This window comes from Diachasmimorpha longicaudata, chromosome 1, assembly GCF_034640455.1.
Source record: "Diachasmimorpha longicaudata isolate KC_UGA_2023 chromosome 1, iyDiaLong2, whole genome shotgun sequence".
NCBI lineage: Eukaryota > Metazoa > Arthropoda > Insecta > Hymenoptera > Braconidae > Diachasmimorpha > Diachasmimorpha longicaudata.
In genome coordinates, this window is record NC_087225.1 from 2,736,291 (window position 1) to 2,755,484 (window position 19,194).

The window sequence follows — 19,194 nt, forward strand, 5'->3', positions numbered from 1 at the left end:
TACTCCACGATTTCCAACTGACCGCTAATCTTAAAAATTACCTTTCGCACCCCCGATTCCTCCAACTTGGCCTCTTCCCCCACCGCCGTTATGGGGCCCTGTTCGTCATTATCCGTCTCTGGGAAATTCCCCAAACGTGGCGGAGTGTGCCAGCTAATGGCCCAGGCGCCATTAGTCAGAGTGCGTGGACTCTACTTCAATGAAATCATAAAACTAGGTTCACAACGTAATCCTACAGCTTAATAGAATATCTTAAATGCCGTAGACATCTGTCTGCCATATTCGATAGACTCCCATTTTTTATAATACTACCTCTAAAATTTTCCCGATACTACACGCATATGTATAATGGAGGATTTCTCGACGACAAATCGTTCACACGCAAACTCCGCGCACTGCACTCGTGTAGTTCGACGAGAAGAAGATATTGCACGCGGTTTCATCGACCTACGACAATGTGTACTCAAGTTATCTGCCATCATATCCGACACGAATATCAATCTCTATGATTGAGTTTTTCGTGAGCTGTGGTTGCGAAGGAAACGATGATGCATCAGTTTCCATGGTTCTTCGACGTGCTGAAACCGAATATGACGCCAGATTTCGTCCAGGTGCAGCCAAAAAAAATGATTCCCACGATGTCGTAAAAACACATATGTATAATGGACTTTTTCTCGAAGACAAGTTGTTCCCACGCAAACTTCGACCGTTGAACTCGTGTAGTTGGACGAGACGAAGCCATTGAACGCGGTTTTATCGGCATACGACAATGTGTACTCACGTAATCTGCCATCATATCGAACGCGAAAATAAACTTCTATGATTGAGTTTTTCGTGAGCTGTGGTTACGAAGGAAACGATGATGCATCAGTTTCCATGGTTCTTCGACGTGCTGAAACCGAATATGATGCCAGATTTCACCTAGGTGCAGCCAAAAAAAAGTCATTCCCACGATGTCGTGAAAACGCATATGTATAATCGACTTTTTCTCGAAGACAAATCGTTCACACGGAAACTCCACGCATTGCACTCGTGTAGTTCGACGAGACGAAGCTATTGCACGCGGTTTCATCGGCCTACGGCAATGTGTACTCAAGTTATACGCCATCATATCGGACACGAATATCAATTTCTATGATTGAGTTTTTCTTGAGCTGTGGTCGCGAAGAAAACGATGTTGCATCAGTTTCCTTGGTTATTCGACGTGCTGAAACCGAATACGATGCCAGATTTTGTCTAGGTGCAGCAAAAAGAAAATGATTCCCACGATGTCGTAAAAACGCATATGTATAATCGACTTTTTCTCGAAGACAATTTGTTCCCACGCAAACTTCGACCATTGAACTCGTGTAGTTCGACGAGTCGAAGCCATTGAACGCGGTTTTATCGGCATACGACAATGTGTACTCACGTAATATGCCATCATATCGAACCCGAAAATAAACTTCTATGATTGAGTTTTTCGTGAGCTGTGGTTACGAAGGAAACGATGATGCATCAGTTTCCATGGTTCTTCGACGTGCTGAAACCGAATATGATGCGAGATTTCACCTAGGTGCAGCCGAAAAAAAGTGATTCCCACGATGTCGTAAAAACGCATATGTATAATCGACTTTTTCTTGGAGACAAATCGTTTACACGCAAACTTTGCGCATTGAACTCGTGTAGTTCGACGAAACGATGCTATTGCACGCGGTTTCATCGGCCTACGATAATGTGTACTCAAGTTATATGCCATCATATCGGACACGAATATTAACTTCTATGATTGAGTTTTTCGTGAGCTGTGGTCGCGAAAAAAACGATGTTGCATCAGTTTCCTTGGTTATTCGACGTCCTGAAACCGAATATGATGCCAGATTTCGCCTAGGTGCAGCCGAAAAAAAGTGATTCCCACGATGTCGTAAAAACGCATATGTATAATCGACTTTTTCTCGAAGACAAATCGTTCACACGCAAACTTCGCGCATTGCACTCGTGTAGTTCGACGAAACGAAGCTATTGCACGCGGTTTTATCGGCCTACGACAATGTGTACTCAAGTTATATGCCATCCTATCGGACACGAATATTAACTTCTATGATTGAGTTTTTCGTGAGCTGTGGTTGCGAAGGAAACGATGATGCATCAGTTTCCATGGTTCTTCGACGTGCTGAAACCGAATATGACGCCAGATTTCGTCCAGGTGCAGCCAAAAAAAATGATTCCCACGATGTCGTAAAAACACATATGTATAATGGACTTTTTCTCGAAGACAAGTTGTTCCCACGCAAACTTCGACCGTTGAACTCGTGTAGTTGGACGAGACGAAGCCATTGAACGCGGTTTTATCGGCATACGACAATGTGTACTCACGTAATCTGCCATCATATCGAACCCGAAAATAAACTTCTATGATTGAGTTTTTCGTGAGCTGTGGTTACGAAGGAAACGATGATGCATCAGTTTCCATGGTTCTTCGACGTGCTGAAACCGAATATGATGCCAGATTTCACCTAGGTGCAGCCAAAAAAAAGTCATTCCCACGATGTCGTGAAAACGCATATGTATAATCGACTTTTTCTTGGAGACAAATCGTTTACACGCAAACTTTGCGCATTGAACTCGTGTAGTTCGACGAAACGATGCTATTGCACGCGGTTTCATCGGCCTACGATAATGTGTACTCAAGTTATATGCCATCATATCGGACACGAATATTAACTTCTATGATTGAGTTTTTCGTGAGCTGTGGTCGCGAAAAAAACGATGTTGCATCAGTTTCCTTGGTTATTCGACGTCCTGAAACCGAATATGATGCCAGATTTCGCCTAGGTGCAGCCGAAAAAAAGTGATTCCCACGATGTCGTAAAAACGCATATGTATAATCGACTTTTTCTCGAAGACAAATCGTTCACACGCAAACTTCGCGCATTGCACTCGTGTAGTTCGACGAAACGAAGCTATTGCACGCGGTTTTATCGGCCTACGACAATGTGTACTCAAGTTATATGCCATCCTATCGGACACGAATATTAACTTCTATGATTGAGTTTTTCGTGAGCTGTGGTTGCGAAGGAAACGATGATGCATCAGTTTCCATGGTTCTTCGACGTGCTGAAACCGAATATGACGCCAGATTTCGTCCAGGTGCAGCCAAAAAAAATGATTCCCACGATGTCGTAAAAACACATATGTATAATGGACTTTTTCTCGAAGACAAGTTGTTCCCACGCAAACTTCGACCGTTGAACTCGTGTAGTTGGACGAGACGAAGCCATTGAACGCGGTTTTATCGGCATACGACAATGTGTACTCACGTAATCTGCCATCATATCGAACCCGAAAATAAACTTCTATGATTGAGTTTTTCGTGAGCTGTGGTTACGAAGGAAACGATGATGCATCAGTTTCCATGGTTCTTCGACGTGCTGAAACCGAATATGATGCCAGATTTCACCTAGGTGCAGCCAAAAAAAAGTCATTCCCACGATGTCGTGAAAACGCATATGTATAATTGAAAGATCAAACGAGCCCGCCGAAGGCGGGCGAAGTTTGATCAAAATTATATGAAAAGTCTCGTTCGAAGATGATAATTATTGTAGTCATGCTTGTCATGCTTAATATCACAACGTTCAACGCTAAAAATTTTATATTTTGGCGCCATCCGCCATTTTATCCCTATATTTCATCCTCCACCACCTTCATATTGTTTTGGCGTAACGATTTTCCGGATTATCACGGTAATCTGAAGATGATAATGGGAAGATGTTTTTTTTTTTTTTTTTTTTTTTTTTTTTTTTGGGAATAATTCCGGGTGGGAGAATTATCATCTTCGAACGAGACTTTTCATATAATTTTGATCAAACTTCGCCCGCCTTCCGCGGGCTCGTTTGATCTTTCAATTATATTGCAAGTCTCGTTCTCAATGATAATTATTGTAGGGTTTTAAAGGCTGTGATAATTCGAGATAATGCACTTTTAGAGAATGACATTATTTATTTTTCAAGCCTAAAAATTTTTTACCCAAAATTGTACAAGCAAATTGGTCATTGCGGGGCTGGATGGGTCTATTATAAAACTTGGAAAACATCTCAGACCCGGTGGACCATCCAGCAGTACGCCTAATAACAGCTATGTCAACGCCTCTTTGATGAGCAGCAGACACTGCAGCGTGTTTGGTGCTATAAGCAGAGAATATTTTAGTGTCAATCCCTGCTTTGCCTAAAAGAGATTTGACCCAATGACCTAAAGTTTGTGTACATACTTCTGTGAATGGCTTTTTAGTTGTAATAAATAACTTTTTCATTTCTGGATCTCGTAATTCTTTTGTAATATCGATATAATCTAAAATAGCAGATGCCACACACAGTCCTGGTTTCTCTCGGAAGAAAGGTAGGATCAAGTCAGGCTGAAAAGATCTTGGACATGACGTTTTGAGAGGGTCTGTAATTTTGATACTTATGCTAGTATCAGAAATTGAAATATTGTCAATATTTATGACACTTAGGGTTTGAAATCTCTGCGCTGTTGTCAGAGCTAGCAATGTTATCACCTTTTCAGCGGCATCTTTCAGTTTTAGGTCCTTCAGAGGATATAATTTATTCAAATACTCCAGGACCGGTGTGACATCCCAAGTTGTAGTGTATCTTGGCGTGGTCGGTTTTTGTTTGAAGACACCTTTCATAAAACGTGAAATTAAGCCATCCTTATTATTATCAGAAATCGAAATCAGAGAAATTGCCGATCGCGCCGTGTTCAGAGTACTATAACTAGCTCCCATGCGGAGTTTAAATGTCAAAAATGCAATAATTTCTGAAGAATTTGTGTCATGAATGTCCAGATTATTTTTGTGTACATAGTCCCACCAGTGCTTGAGACTGCAATTATATTGCTTGAGAGTTGAGTTAGTGACGGAGTTGACCATAACATCTAGGGAGTCTTCCGGTACTCCTTTCTTTAAGAACGCTGACCGGACAATTTCCCTGCCACCAGGGAAAGGCGGGATGCCAATGGGTGTATCTCGTTCCTATAAGGAGATTTTAATAAGCAGTTATCAGGTGAGAAAGTTATAGGTAATTCAGTAAGAAGAGATTGGAAAAGAGGATACCATGGCTGCGTTGGCCATAATGGTACTACAAGTACACCTGTGGCTTTGTCATTTAGAATTTTTCTCAATGTGCGGAGAATCATTGAAAATGGAGGGAATGCATAAAAGAACTCACTGTTCCAGTCGACAGTGAAGGCGTCAACTGAATGGGCTTCAGGATCCGGAAAACGAGAGAAAAATTTTTTACATTTTTTATTAATTCTGGAAGCGAATAAATCTACTGAAAAACAACCGAAACGTTTTTCAATTATCTCAAAATAAGATTGAGAAATTTCCCATTCAGTTTCGACCCTTACAATGCGTGAAGCTTTATCAGCATCACTATTACTCGCTGAACTAATGTATGAGGCCTTTATCCACAGATTTCTTAATTCGCACCACTCCCAAATACTTCTAGCTAAATTACTTAAATGTGGGAATTGTACACCGCCCGCTCTGTTTATATACGAAATTGCGGTTGTATTGTCCAGTCGGAGCAAAATTTCGCACTTAGATAAATCGAACGCAAAACATTTTAATGCGTAAAAGGCGGCGAGCAATTCCAGGTAATTTATATGCTTATTCTTTTCTTCCTCATCCCAAAAACCGTGAGCAGATACATTATTGCAATAACACCCCCAACCTGACAATGAAGCATCTGAGAAAATTTCTATGCTGAAATTATTTTTTCTAATTGGATTGCGGCCAATGTGGGCGTTCTGTTTCCACCAATTAAGATCGTTAAGCATACAATCCCTTATGTATAAACTTGCGTCATAATCCCCACCATTAAATTTTAGGGCTAGAAATTTCTGTCGCTCTAGGATCTTGCAGTGGATGAAACCATAACCTACAGCGGGGCAAGCTGCGGTTATCACTCCTAAAAATTTGGCAAAATCACGAATTTTGTAACTTTTTCCTACGTGGAAAGAAGAAGCTAAAAGAGATATTTGTTTCATCTTTTTGTCAGTTAAATTTAGTGAATAATCTACTGAGTCAATCACGAAACCTAAGTATTTGCATTTTTGTTTTCCAATCACAGAACTTTTTTCCCAATTTATCAAGAAACCTAAATCTTCCAGAAATTTCGATGCTTTAGATATTTGCAGTTCGCATGTGTCTTTTGCACTGTTCATAAATAAAAAATCATCTAGATACAGTACTAATAAAAAACCTTTCGATCTCAATACATTGACTACAGGTTTCATTATTTTGGTGAAAATGTAGGGACTAGTGCAAAGTCCGAATGGGAGGCACGTGAACTCAAAATGTGTTCCTTCAAATTCAAACCTGAGAAATTTTCTGTGGTGTTTATACATGGGTACTACAAAGTAGGCATCTTGAAGATCCACCGTTCCCATAAAATCGTTGGGTGATAAGAGATTCATAGCGGCCCTGATATCTTCAAGTTTAAAATGCGGAGCAACAATGAATTTGTTCAAGTTTTTTAAATTGAAAATAAAACGATACGATCCGTCAGGTTTTGGGACAAGAAAGTAAGAAGAGATGAATTGATCCTCACACGGAGTACATTCTTCAATGGCCCCTTTTGATAATAATTTATCAATTTCTATTCGCAACTGTTCCATTTCTTCATTAGAAAAGACATGTGCCTTTGGAGGATTCAACTGATAGGGTTTATGAGTAAATGGAATTCGATATCCTTCCAGATAACTCAAAATATATTTATCCGAGGTGATTTTTCGCCAGTTGTCTATAAAGAAACTCAGGCGTCCAGCTGGTTTCCGTACCTGCGTTACTTCTTTGATGAAGATTGGGTTGTCGTCCGAGAGCTCATCTTGGCTGAGCTGGAGGATGCACCTTGATTCGACCTCTTCTTGAATAGGAACTTCCGAGATTTCTGATGGTACCCCGTCTGACGAGAGTTCGTAGACGGGTACCTCGAGTTTCCCTGGACCTGTGATCTCATGATAGTTTTAGGCTGGGGTTTCTCCTTAATCTGTTCGCAAGCTTTGGCGATTTCTTTGACATCCTTCACTTTATCTTTTAAATCATTCCCATAGAGCCATTCGTCAGAAATCATCGCCTCAACCGCCGGTTTTATTGATTTATTGAGTTGAGGGGTGATGAATGATTTCCGAGCTACAGACTGCTGAAAGAATACGTCTGTTAATAGCTGTCCCGCCTGGCTCAAGTAATCGGTAAAGATGTCTTCATCTAGTCCATCATCTGGGGGGTCGATGAGCATGGAAATTGCGCCGCCTAGTGCAATCAACGCTGAACCGATACAATTTTGTGTCTCTGAAAAATGTTGGTCACGCTTTTTTGCCACATCAGAGAGAAGAGGGAGTATCTCCAAATTCACCTTGGGAGCCTCTGTGAACAGATCCCCTTTTCGGTTGTATGACTCTAGAATTTCAGTCTTGTTTTTCTCCGGGAGTCCCTGCTTCACCCATTTGGACCAGGTATTTTTCAATTCGGCGTGAAATTTGACTTTTTTAAATTTTGACTCATTCAAGTCTACTCCCAAAACTTTAAGGATGTTATCCTTGTCCGTTGCGTCTAGGGAAAAATCTGTCGCTGGACCCTTGAGGTCATCTCTCATGTTCGTTTCAGAGTTGGTGTTCGCAGCTTCCGGGATATTCTCTTTATCCTCTTTGTTGTCTGTAATTTTTAGACAAAAAACGACATGGAGAGGCGAGCAGAGAAGAAGAAGGACTATGGGAAGGTATTGGAGCACTTGTTGTGCATGTCAGTCTCGTATGGACACTGACTCCCAAATTTCGTATGGAATAAATGGGCAATACCTTTTACTCAGGAAAAAACTCGTATTTTTTAAAAATACTATGGAAAGGTATTAGAGCACTTGTTGTGCATGTCAGTCTCGTATGGACACTGACTCCCAAATTTCGTATGGAATAAATGGGCAATACCTTTTCCTAAGGAAAAAACTCGTATGGAATTTACTTACCAGCAATCTTAGTATTTGAAACCTCAATATTAGGTAGCTGGGCCCCATTATTTGGTGGCAAAGCTTGAGGTTGGTTGTTTTGGGCTCGGACCAAGCCCTCAACCGCCTTTGTGAGGTTATCCAATTGTAGCTGCATTTGGTCGACTTTGCGTCTTTTATGTCGACGATCTGATGACCGTGACCTGGACCTCGACCTTTTCTTTTTATGCTCTGGCATATTCCAGTAGAATAAAACGTTGTTTTTTATGTTTAGTTTAATAAAACGATGTGAAGAGTTAACGATGAACGTGTCGATACTTCGGCACAACAAAACAATATGAAGGTGGTGGAGGATGAAATATAGGGATAAAATGGCGGATGGCGCCAAAATATAAAATTTTTAGCGTTGAACGTTGTGATATTAAGCATGACAAGCATGACTACAATAATTATCATTGAGAACGAGACTTGCAATATAATCGACTTTTTCTCGAAGACAAATCGTTCACACGCAAACTCCACGCATTGCACTCGTCTAGTTCGACGAGACGAAGCTATTGCACGCGGTTTCATCGGCCTGGGGCAATGTGTACTCAAGTTATACGCCATCATATCGGACACGAATATCAATTTCTATGATTGAGTTTTTCTTGAGCTGTGGTCGCGAAGAAAACGATGTTGCATCAGTTTCCTTGGTTATTCGACGTGCTGAAACCGAATACGATGCCAGATTTTGTCTAGGTGCAGCAAAAAGAAAATGATTCCCACGATGTCGTAAAAACGCATATGTATAATCGACTTTTTCTCGAAGACAAGTTGTTCCCACGCAAACTTCGAGCATTGAACTCGTGTAGTTCGACGAGACGAAGCCATTGAACGCGGTTTTATCGGCATACGACAATGTGTACTTACGTAATATGTCATCATATCGAACCCGAAAATAAACTTCTATGATTGAGTTTTTCGTGAGCTGTGGTTACGAAGGAAACGATGATGCATCAGTTTCCATGGTTGTTCGACGTGCTGAAACCGAATATGAGGCCAGATTTCGCCTAGGTGCAGCCAAAAAAAAGTCATTCCCACGATGTCGTAAAAACGCATGTGGGATACTTGTCAATGGATAAAGCCGCTAGAATTTTATTTAAGTAACACTTTAATTTCTAAGAAATATTTACAGTCTTTCTGATATTAGAAGACTCACCACAAATACAAATGTTTACACTTCTACGAGAATTTATAATTATCTAAACTTGTACGTCTAATGCCTCATATGGGGACGTCGCCGAAACTTCCATGTTCTGCCGTATAACTACTCTACTCCACGATTTCCAACTGACCGCTAATCTTAAAAATTACCTTTCGCACCCCCGATTCCTCCAACTTGGCCTCTTCCCCCACCGCCGTTATGGGGCCCTGTTCGTCATTATCCGTCTCTGGGAAATTCCCCAAACGTGGCGGAGTGGGCCAGCTAATGGCCCAGGCGCCATTAGTCAGAGTGCGTGGACTCTACTTCAATGAAATCATAAAACTAGGTTCACAACTTAATCCTACATCTTAATAGAATATCTTAAATGCCGTAGACATCTGTCTGCCATATTCGATAGACTCCCATTTTTTATAATACTACCTCTAAAATTTTCCCGATACTACACGCATATGTATAATAGAGGATTTCTCGAAGACAACTCGTTCCCACGCAAAATTCGTGCATTTCACTCATGTGGTTCGACGCGACGAAGCTATTGCACGCGGTTTTATAGGCCTACGACAATGTGTACTCAAGTTATCTGCCATCATATCGAACCCGAAAATAAACTTCTATGATTGAGTTTTTCGTGAGCTGTGGTTACGAAGGAAACGATGATGCATCAGTTTCCATGGTTCTTCGACGTGCTGAAACCGAATATGATGCCAGATTTCACCTAGGTGCAGCCAAAAAAAAGTCATTCCCACGATGTCGTGAAAACGCATATGTATAATCGACTTTTTCTTGGAGACAAATCGTTTACACGCAAACTTTGCGCATTGAACTCGTGTAGTTCGACGAAACGATGCTATTGCACGCGGTTTCATCGGCCTACGATAATGTGTACTCAAGTTATATGCCATCATATCGGACACGAATATTAACTTCTATGATTGAGTTTTTCGTGAGCTGTGGTCGCGAAAAAAACGATGTTGCATCAGTTTCCTTGGTTATTCGACGTCCTGAAACCGAATATGATGCCAGATTTCGCCTAGGTGCAGCCGAAAAAAAGTGATTCCCACGATGTCGTAAAAACGCATATGTATAATCGACTTTTTCTCGAAGACAAATCGTTCACACGCAAACTTCGCGCATTGCACTCGTGTAGTTCGACGAAACGAAGCTATTGCACGCGGTTTTATCGGCCTACGACAATGTGTACTCAAGTTATATGCCATCCTATCGGACACGAATATTAACTTCTATGATTGAGTTTTTCGTGAGCTGTGGTTGCGAAGGAAACGATGATGCATCAGTTTCCATGGTTCTTCGACGTGCTGAAACCGAATATGACGCCAGATTTCGTCCAGGTGCAGCCAAAAAAAATGATTCCCACGATGTCGTAAAAACACATATGTATAATGGACTTTTTCTCGAAGACAAGTTGTTCCCACGCAAACTTCGACCGTTGAACTCGTGTAGTTGGACGAGACGAAGCCATTGAACGCGGTTTTATCGGCATACGACAATGTGTACTCACGTAATCTGCCATCATATCGAACCCGAAAATAAACTTCTATGATTGAGTTTTTCGTGAGCTGTGGTTACGAAGGAAACGATGATGCATCAGTTTCCATGGTTCTTCGACGTGCTGAAACCGAATATGATGCCAGATTTCACCTAGGTGCAGCCAAAAAAAAGTCATTCCCACGATGTCGTGAAAACGCATATGTATAATTGAAAGATCAAACGAGCCCGCCGAAGGCGGGCGAAGTTTGATCAAAATTATATGAAAAGTCTCGTTCGAAGATGATAATTATTGTAGTCATGCTTGTCATGCTTAATATCACAACGTTCAACGCTAAAAATTTTATATTTTGGCGCCATCCGCCATTTTATCCCTATATTTCATCCTCCACCACCTTCATATTGTTTTGGCGTAACGATTTTCCGGATTATCACGGTAATCTGAAGATGATAATGGGAAGATGTTTTTTTTTTTTTTTTTTTTTTTTTTTTTTTTGGGAATAATTCCGGGTGGGAGAATTATCATCTTCGAACGAGACTTTTCATATAATTTTGATCAAACTTCGCCCGCCTTCCGCGGGCTCGTTTGATCTTTCAATTATATTGCAAGTCTCGTTCTCAATGATAATTATTGTAGGGTTTTAAAGGCTGTGATAATTCGAGATAATGCACTTTTAGAGAATGACATTATTTATTTTTCAAGCCTAAAAATTTTTTACCCAAAATTGTACAAGCAAATTGGTCATTGCGGGGCTGGATGGGTCTATTATAAAACTTGGAAAACATCTCAGACCCGGTGGACCATCCAGCAGTACGCCTAATAACAGCTATGTCAACGCCTCTTTGATGAGCAGCAGACACTGCAGCGTGTTTGGTGCTATAAGCAGAGAATATTTTAGTGTCAATCCCTGCTTTGCCTAAAAGAGATTTGACCCAATGACCTAAAGTTTGTGTACATACTTCTGTGAATGGCTTTTTAGTTGTAATAAATAACTTTTTCATTTCTGGATCTCGTAATTCTTTTGTAATATCGATATAATCTAAAATAGCAGATGCCACACACAGTCCTGGTTTCTCTCGGAAGAAAGGTAGGATCAAGTCAGGCTGAAAAGATCTTGGACATGACGTTTTGAGAGGGTCTGTAATTTTGATACTTATGCTAGTATCAGAAATTGAAATATTGTCAATATTTATGACACTTAGGGTTTGAAATCTCTGCGCTGTTGTCAGAGCTAGCAATGTTATCACCTTTTCAGCGGCATCTTTCAGTTTTAGGTCCTTCAGAGGATATAATTTATTCAAATACTCCAGGACCGGTGTGACATCCCAAGTTGTAGTGTATCTTGGCGTGGTCGGTTTTTGTTTGAAGACACCTTTCATAAAACGTGAAATTAAGCCATCCTTATTATTATCAGAAATCGAAATCAGAGAAATTGCCGATCGCGCCGTGTTCAGAGTACTATAACTAGCTCCCATGCGGAGTTTAAATGTCAAAAATGCAATAATTTCTGAAGAATTTGTGTCATGAATGTCCAGATTATTTTTGTGTACATAGTCCCACCAGTGCTTGAGACTGCAATTATATTGCTTGAGAGTTGAGTTAGTGACGGAGTTGACCATAACATCTAGGGAGTCTTCCGGTACTCCTTTCTTTAAGAACGCTGACCGGACAATTTCCCTGCCACCAGGGAAAGGCGGGATGCCAATGGGTGTATCTCGTTCCTATAAGGAGATTTTAATAAGCAGTTATCAGGTGAGAAAGTTATAGGTAATTCAGTAAGAAGAGATTGGAAAAGAGGATACCATGGCTGCGTTGGCCATAATGGTACTACAAGTACACCTGTGGCTTTGTCATTTAGAATTTTTCTCAATGTGCGGAGAATCATTGAAAATGGAGGGAATGCATAAAAGAACTCACTGTTCCAGTCGACAGTGAAGGCGTCAACTGAATGGGCTTCAGGATCCGGAAAACGAGAGAAAAATTTTTTACATTTTTTATTAATTCTGGAAGCGAATAAATCTACTGAAAAACAACCGAAACGTTTTTCAATTATCTCAAAATAAGATTGAGAAATTTCCCATTCAGTTTCGACCCTTACAATGCGTGAAGCTTTATCAGCATCACTATTACTCGCTGAACTAATGTATGAGGCCTTTATCCACAGATTTCTTAATTCGCACCACTCCCAAATACTTCTAGCTAAATTACTTAAATGTGGGAATTGTACACCGCCCGCTCTGTTTATATACGAAATTGCGGTTGTATTGTCCAGTCGGAGCAAAATTTCGCACTTAGATAAATCGAACGCAAAACATTTTAATGCGTAAAAGGCGGCGAGCAATTCCAGGTAATTTATATGCTTATTCTTTTCTTCCTCATCCCAAAAACCGTGAGCAGATACATTATTGCAATAACACCCCCAACCTGACAATGAAGCATCTGAGAAAATTTCTATGCTGAAATTATTTTTTCTAATTGGATTGCGGCCAATGTGGGCGTTCTGTTTCCACCAATTAAGATCGTTAAGCATACAATCCCTTATGTATAAACTTGCGTCATAATCCCCACCATTAAATTTTAGGGCTAGAAATTTCTGTCGCTCTAGGATCTTGCAGTGGATGAAACCATAACCTACAGCGGGGCAAGCTGCGGTTATCACTCCTAAAAATTTGGCAAAATCACGAATTTTGTAACTTTTTCCTACGTGGAAAGAAGAAGCTAAAAGAGATATTTGTTTCATCTTTTTGTCAGTTAAATTTAGTGAATAATCTACTGAGTCAATCACGAAACCTAAGTATTTGCATTTTTGTTTTCCAATCACAGAACTTTTTTCCCAATTTATCAAGAAACCTAAATCTTCCAGAAATTTCGATGCTTTAGATATTTGCAGTTCGCATGTGTCTTTTGCACTGTTCATAAATAAAAAATCATCTAGATACAGTACTAATAAAAAACCTTTCGATCTCAATACATTGACTACAGGTTTCATTATTTTGGTGAAAATGTAGGGACTAGTGCAAAGTCCGAATGGGAGGCACGTGAACTCAAAATGTGTTCCTTCAAATTCAAACCTGAGAAATTTTCTGTGGTGTTTATACATGGGTACTACAAAGTAGGCATCTTGAAGATCCACCGTTCCCATAAAATCGTTGGGTGATAAGAGATTCATAGCGGCCCTGATATCTTCAAGTTTAAAATGCGGAGCAACAATGAATTTGTTCAAGTTTTTTAAATTGAAAATAAAACGATACGATCCGTCAGGTTTTGGGACAAGAAAGTAAGAAGAGATGAATTGATCCTCACACGGAGTACATTCTTCAATGGCCCCTTTTGATAATAATTTATCAATTTCTATTCGCAACTGTTCCATTTCTTCATTAGAAAAGACATGTGCCTTTGGAGGATTCAACTGATAGGGTTTATGAGTAAATGGAATTCGATATCCTTCCAGATAACTCAAAATATATTTATCCGAGGTGATTTTTCGCCAGTTGTCTATAAAGAAACTCAGGCGTCCAGCTGGTTTCCGTACCTGCGTTACTTCTTTGATGAAGATTGGGTTGTCGTCCGAGAGCTCATCTTGGCTGAGCTGGAGGATGCACCTTGATTCGACCTCTTCTTGAATAGGAACTTCCGAGATTTCTGATGGTACCCCGTCTGACGAGAGTTCGTAGACGGGTACCTCGAGTTTCCCTGGACCTGTGATCTCATGATAGTTTTAGGCTGGGGTTTCTCCTTAATCTGTTCGCAAGCTTTGGCGATTTCTTTGACATCCTTCACTTTATCTTTTAAATCATTCCCATAGAGCCATTCGTCAGAAATCATCGCCTCAACCGCCGGTTTTATTGATTTATTGAGTTGAGGGGTGATGAATGATTTCCGAGCTACAGACTGCTGAAAGAATACGTCTGTTAATAGCTGTCCCGCCTGGCTCAAGTAATCGGTAAAGATGTCTTCATCTAGTCCATCATCTGGGGGGTCGATGAGCATGGAAATTGCGCCGCCTAGTGCAATCAACGCTGAACCGATACAATTTTGTGTCTCTGAAAAATGTTGGTCACGCTTTTTTGCCACATCAGAGAGAAGAGGGAGTATCTCCAAATTCACCTTGGGAGCCTCTGTGAACAGATCCCCTTTTCGGTTGTATGACTCTAGAATTTCAGTCTTGTTTTTCTCCGGGAGTCCCTGCTTCACCCATTTGGACCAGGTATTTTTCAATTCGGCGTGAAATTTGACTTTTTTAAATTTTGACTCATTCAAGTCTACTCCCAAAACTTTAAGGATGTTATCCTTGTCCGTTGCGTCTAGGGAAAAATCTGTCGCTGGACCCTTGAGGTCATCTCTCATGTTCGTTTCAGAGTTGGTGTTCGCAGCTTCCGGGATATTCTCTTTATCCTCTTTGTTGTCTGTAATTTTTAGACAAAAAACGACATGGAGAGGCGAGCAGAGAAGAAGAAGGACTATGGGAAGGTATTGGAGCACTTGTTGTGCATGTCAGTCTCGTATGGACACTGACTCCCAAATTTCGTATGGAATAAATGGGCAATACCTTTTACTCAGGAAAAAACTCGTATTTTTTAAAAATACTATGGAAAGGTATTAGAGCACTTGTTGTGCATGTCAGTCTCGTATGGACACTGACTCCCAAATTTCGTATGGAATAAATGGGCAATACCTTTTCCTAAGGAAAAAACTCGTATGGAATTTACTTACCAGCAATCTTAGTATTTGAAACCTCAATATTAGGTAGCTGGGCCCCATTATTTGGTGGCAAAGCTTGAGGTTGGTTGTTTTGGGCTCGGACCAAGCCCTCAACCGCCTTTGTGAGGTTATCCAATTGTAGCTGCATTTGGTCGACTTTGCGTCTTTTATGTCGACGATCTGATGACCGTGACCTGGACCTCGACCTTTTCTTTTTATGCTCTGGCATATTCCAGTAGAATAAAACGTTGTTTTTTATGTTTAGTTTAATAAAACGATGTGAAGAGTTAACGATGAACGTGTCGATACTTCGGCACAACAAAACAATATGAAGGTGGTGGAGGATGAAATATAGGGATAAAATGGCGGATGGCGCCAAAATATAAAATTTTTAGCGTTGAACGTTGTGATATTAAGCATGACAAGCATGACTACAATAATTATCATTGAGAACGAGACTTGCAATATAATCGACTTTTTCTCGAAGACAAATCGTTCACACGCAAACTCCACGCATTGCACTCGTCTAGTTCGACGAGACGAAGCTATTGCACGCGGTTTCATCGGCCTGGGGCAATGTGTACTCAAGTTATACGCCATCATATCGGACACGAATATCAATTTCTATGATTGAGTTTTTCTTGAGCTGTGGTCGCGAAGAAAACGATGTTGCATCAGTTTCCTTGGTTATTCGACGTGCTGAAACCGAATACGATGCCAGATTTTGTCTAGGTGCAGCAAAAAGAAAATGATTCCCACGATGTCGTAAAAACGCATATGTATAATCGACTTTTTCTCGAAGACAAGTTGTTCCCACGCAAACTTCGAGCATTGAACTCGTGTAGTTCGACGAGACGAAGCCATTGAACGCGGTTTTATCGGCATACGACAATGTGTACTTACGTAATATGTCATCATATCGAACCCGAAAATAAACTTCTATGATTGAGTTTTTCGTGAGCTGTGGTTACGAAGGAAACGATGATGCATCAGTTTCCATGGTTGTTCGACGTGCTGAAACCGAATATGAGGCCAGATTTCGCCTAGGTGCAGCCAAAAAAAAGTCATTCCCACGATGTCGTAAAAACGCATGTGGGATACTTGTCAATGGATAAAGCCGCTAGAATTTTATTTAAGTAACACTTTAATTTCTAAGAAATATTTACAGTCTTTCTGATATTAGAAGACTCACCACAAATACAAATGTTTACACTTCTACGAGAATTTATAATTATCTAAACTTGTACGTCTAATGCCTCATATGGGGACGTCGCCGAAACTTCCATGTTCTGCCGTATAACTACTCTACTCCACGATTTCCAACTGACCGCTAATCTTAAAAATTACCTTTCGCACCCCCGATTCCTCCAACTTGGCCTCTTCCCCCACCGCCGTTATGGGGCCCTGTTCGTCATTATCCGTCTCTGGGAAATTCCCCAAACGTGGCGGAGTGGGCCAGCTAATGGCCCAGGCGCCATTAGTCAGAGTGCGTGGACTCTACTTCAATGAAATCATAAAACTAGGTTCACAACTTAATCCTACATCTTAATAGAATATCTTAAATGCCGTAGACATCTGTCTGCCATATTCGATAGACTCCCATTTTTTATAATACTACCTCTAAAATTTTCCCGATACTACACGCATATGTATAATAGAGGATTTCTCGAAGACAACTCGTTCCCACGCAAAATTCGTGCATTTCACTCATGTGGTTCGACGCGACGAAGCTATTGCACGCGGTTTTATAGGCCTACGACAATGTGTACTCAAGTTATCTGCCATCATATCCGACACGAATATCAATCTCTATGATTGAGTTTTTCGTGAGCTGTGGTGGCGAAGAAAACGATGTCGCATCAGTTTCCTTGGTTATTCGGCGTGCTGAAACCGAATATGATGCCAGATTTTGTCTAGGTGCAGCCAAAAAAAAGTGATTCCCACGATGTCGTGAAAACGCATATGTATAATCGACTTTTTCTTGGAGACAAATCGTTTACACGCAAACTTTGCGCATTGAACTCGTGTAGTTCGACGAAACGATGCTATTGCACGCGGTTTCATCGGCCTACGATAATGTGTACTCAAGTTATATGCCATCATATCGGACACGAATATTAACTTCTATGATTGAGTTTTTCGTGAGCTGTGGTCGCGAAAAAAACGATGTTGCATCAGTTTCCTTGGTTATTCGACGTCCTGAAACCGAATATGATGCCAGATTTCGCCTAGGTGCAGCCGAAAAAAGTGATTCCCACGATGTCGTAAAAACGCATATGTATAATCGACTTTTTCTCGAAGACAAATCGTTCACACGCAAACTTCGCGCATTGCACTCGTGTAGTTCGACGAAACGAAGCTATTGCACGCGGTTTTATCGGCCTACGACAATGTGTACTCAAGTTATACGCCATCATATCGGACACGAATATCAATTTCTATGATTGAGTTTTTCTTGAGCTGTGGTCGCGAAGAAAACGATGTTGCATCAGTTTCCTTGGTTATTCGACGTGCTGAAACCGAATACGATGCCAGATTTTGTCTAGGTGCAGCAAAAAGAAAATGATTCCCACGATGTCGTAAAAACGCATATGTATAATCGACTTTTTCTCGAAGACAAGTTGTTCCCACGCAAACTTCGAGCATTGAACTCGTGTAGTTCGACGAGACGAAGCCATTGAACGCGGTTTTATCGGCATACGACAATGTGTACTCACGTAATATGTCATCATATCGAACCCGAAAATAAACTTCTATGATTGAGTTTTTCGTGAGCTGTGGTTACGAAGGAAACGATGATGCATCAGTTTCCATGGTTGTTCGACGTGCTGAAACCGAATATGAGGCCAGATTTCGCCTAGGTGCAGCCAAAAAAAAGTCATTCCCACGATGTCGTAAAAACGCATGTGGGATACTTGTCAATGGATAAAGCCGCTAGAATTTTATTTAAGTAACACTTTAATTTCTAAGAAATATTTAGTCTTTCTGATATTAGAAGACTCACCACAAATACAAATGTTTACACTTCTACGAGAATTTATAATTATCTAAACTTGTACGTCTAATGCCTCATATGGGGACGTCGCCGAAACTTCCATGTTCTGCCGTATAACTACTCTACTCCACGATTTCCAACTGACCGCTAATCTTAAAAATTACCTTTGGCACCCCCGATTCCTCCAACTTGGCCTCTTCCCCCACCGCCGTTATGGGGCCCTGTTCGTCATTATCCGTCTCTGGGAAATTCCCCAAACGTGGCGGAGTGGGCCAGCTAATGGCCCAGGCGCCATTAGTCAGAGTGCGTGGACTCTACTTCAATGAAATCATAAAACTAGGTTCACAACTTAATCCTACATCTTAATAGAATATCTTAAATGCCGTAGACATCTGTCTGCCATATTCGATAGACTCCCATTTTTTATAATACTACCTCTAAAATTTTCCCGATACTACACGCATATGTATAATAGAGGATTTCTCGAAGACAACTCGTTCCCACGCAAAATTCGTGCATTTCACTCATGTGGTTCGACGCGACGAAGCTATTGCACGCGGTTTTATAGGCCTACGACAATGTGTACTCAAGTTATCTGCCATCATATCCGACACGAATATCAATCTCTATGATTGAGTTTTTCGTGAGCTGTGGTGGCGAAGAAAACGATGTCGCATCAGTTTCCTTGGTTATTCGGCATTCTGAAACCGAATATGATGCCAGATTTTGTCTAGGTGCAGCCAAAAAAAAGTGATTCCCACGATGTCGTGAAAACGCATATGTATAATCGACTTTTTCTTGGAGA

General features: G+C 40.8%; 2 protein-coding genes across 2 annotated transcripts; both read right to left on the minus strand.

Annotated features, from left to right (window-relative positions):
* Positions 1-4,875: 4,875 nt before the first annotated feature.
* LOC135162537 (uncharacterized) lies at positions 4,876-8,349 on the minus strand. Its single transcript, XM_064121139.1, has 3 exons — positions 8,001-8,349; positions 6,820-7,693; positions 4,876-5,008 (listed from the first exon to the last, which is right to left on the minus strand). Exons 1-2 carry the CDS (start codon positions 8,215-8,217, stop codon positions 6,825-6,827), a joined length of 1,086 nt encoding a protein of 361 aa, XP_063977209.1. The 5' UTR covers positions 8,218-8,349; the 3' UTR covers positions 4,876-5,008; positions 6,820-6,824.
* A 3,932-nt stretch (positions 8,350-12,281) lies between these two features.
* LOC135162530 (uncharacterized) lies at positions 12,282-15,755 on the minus strand. The gene is made up of 3 exons (XM_064121129.1): positions 15,407-15,755; positions 14,226-15,099; positions 12,282-12,414 (listed from the first exon to the last, which is right to left on the minus strand). Exons 1-2 carry the CDS (start codon positions 15,621-15,623, stop codon positions 14,231-14,233), a joined length of 1,086 nt encoding a protein of 361 aa, XP_063977199.1. The 5' UTR covers positions 15,624-15,755; the 3' UTR covers positions 12,282-12,414; positions 14,226-14,230.
* Between the last annotated feature and the right edge of the window lie 3,439 nt (positions 15,756-19,194).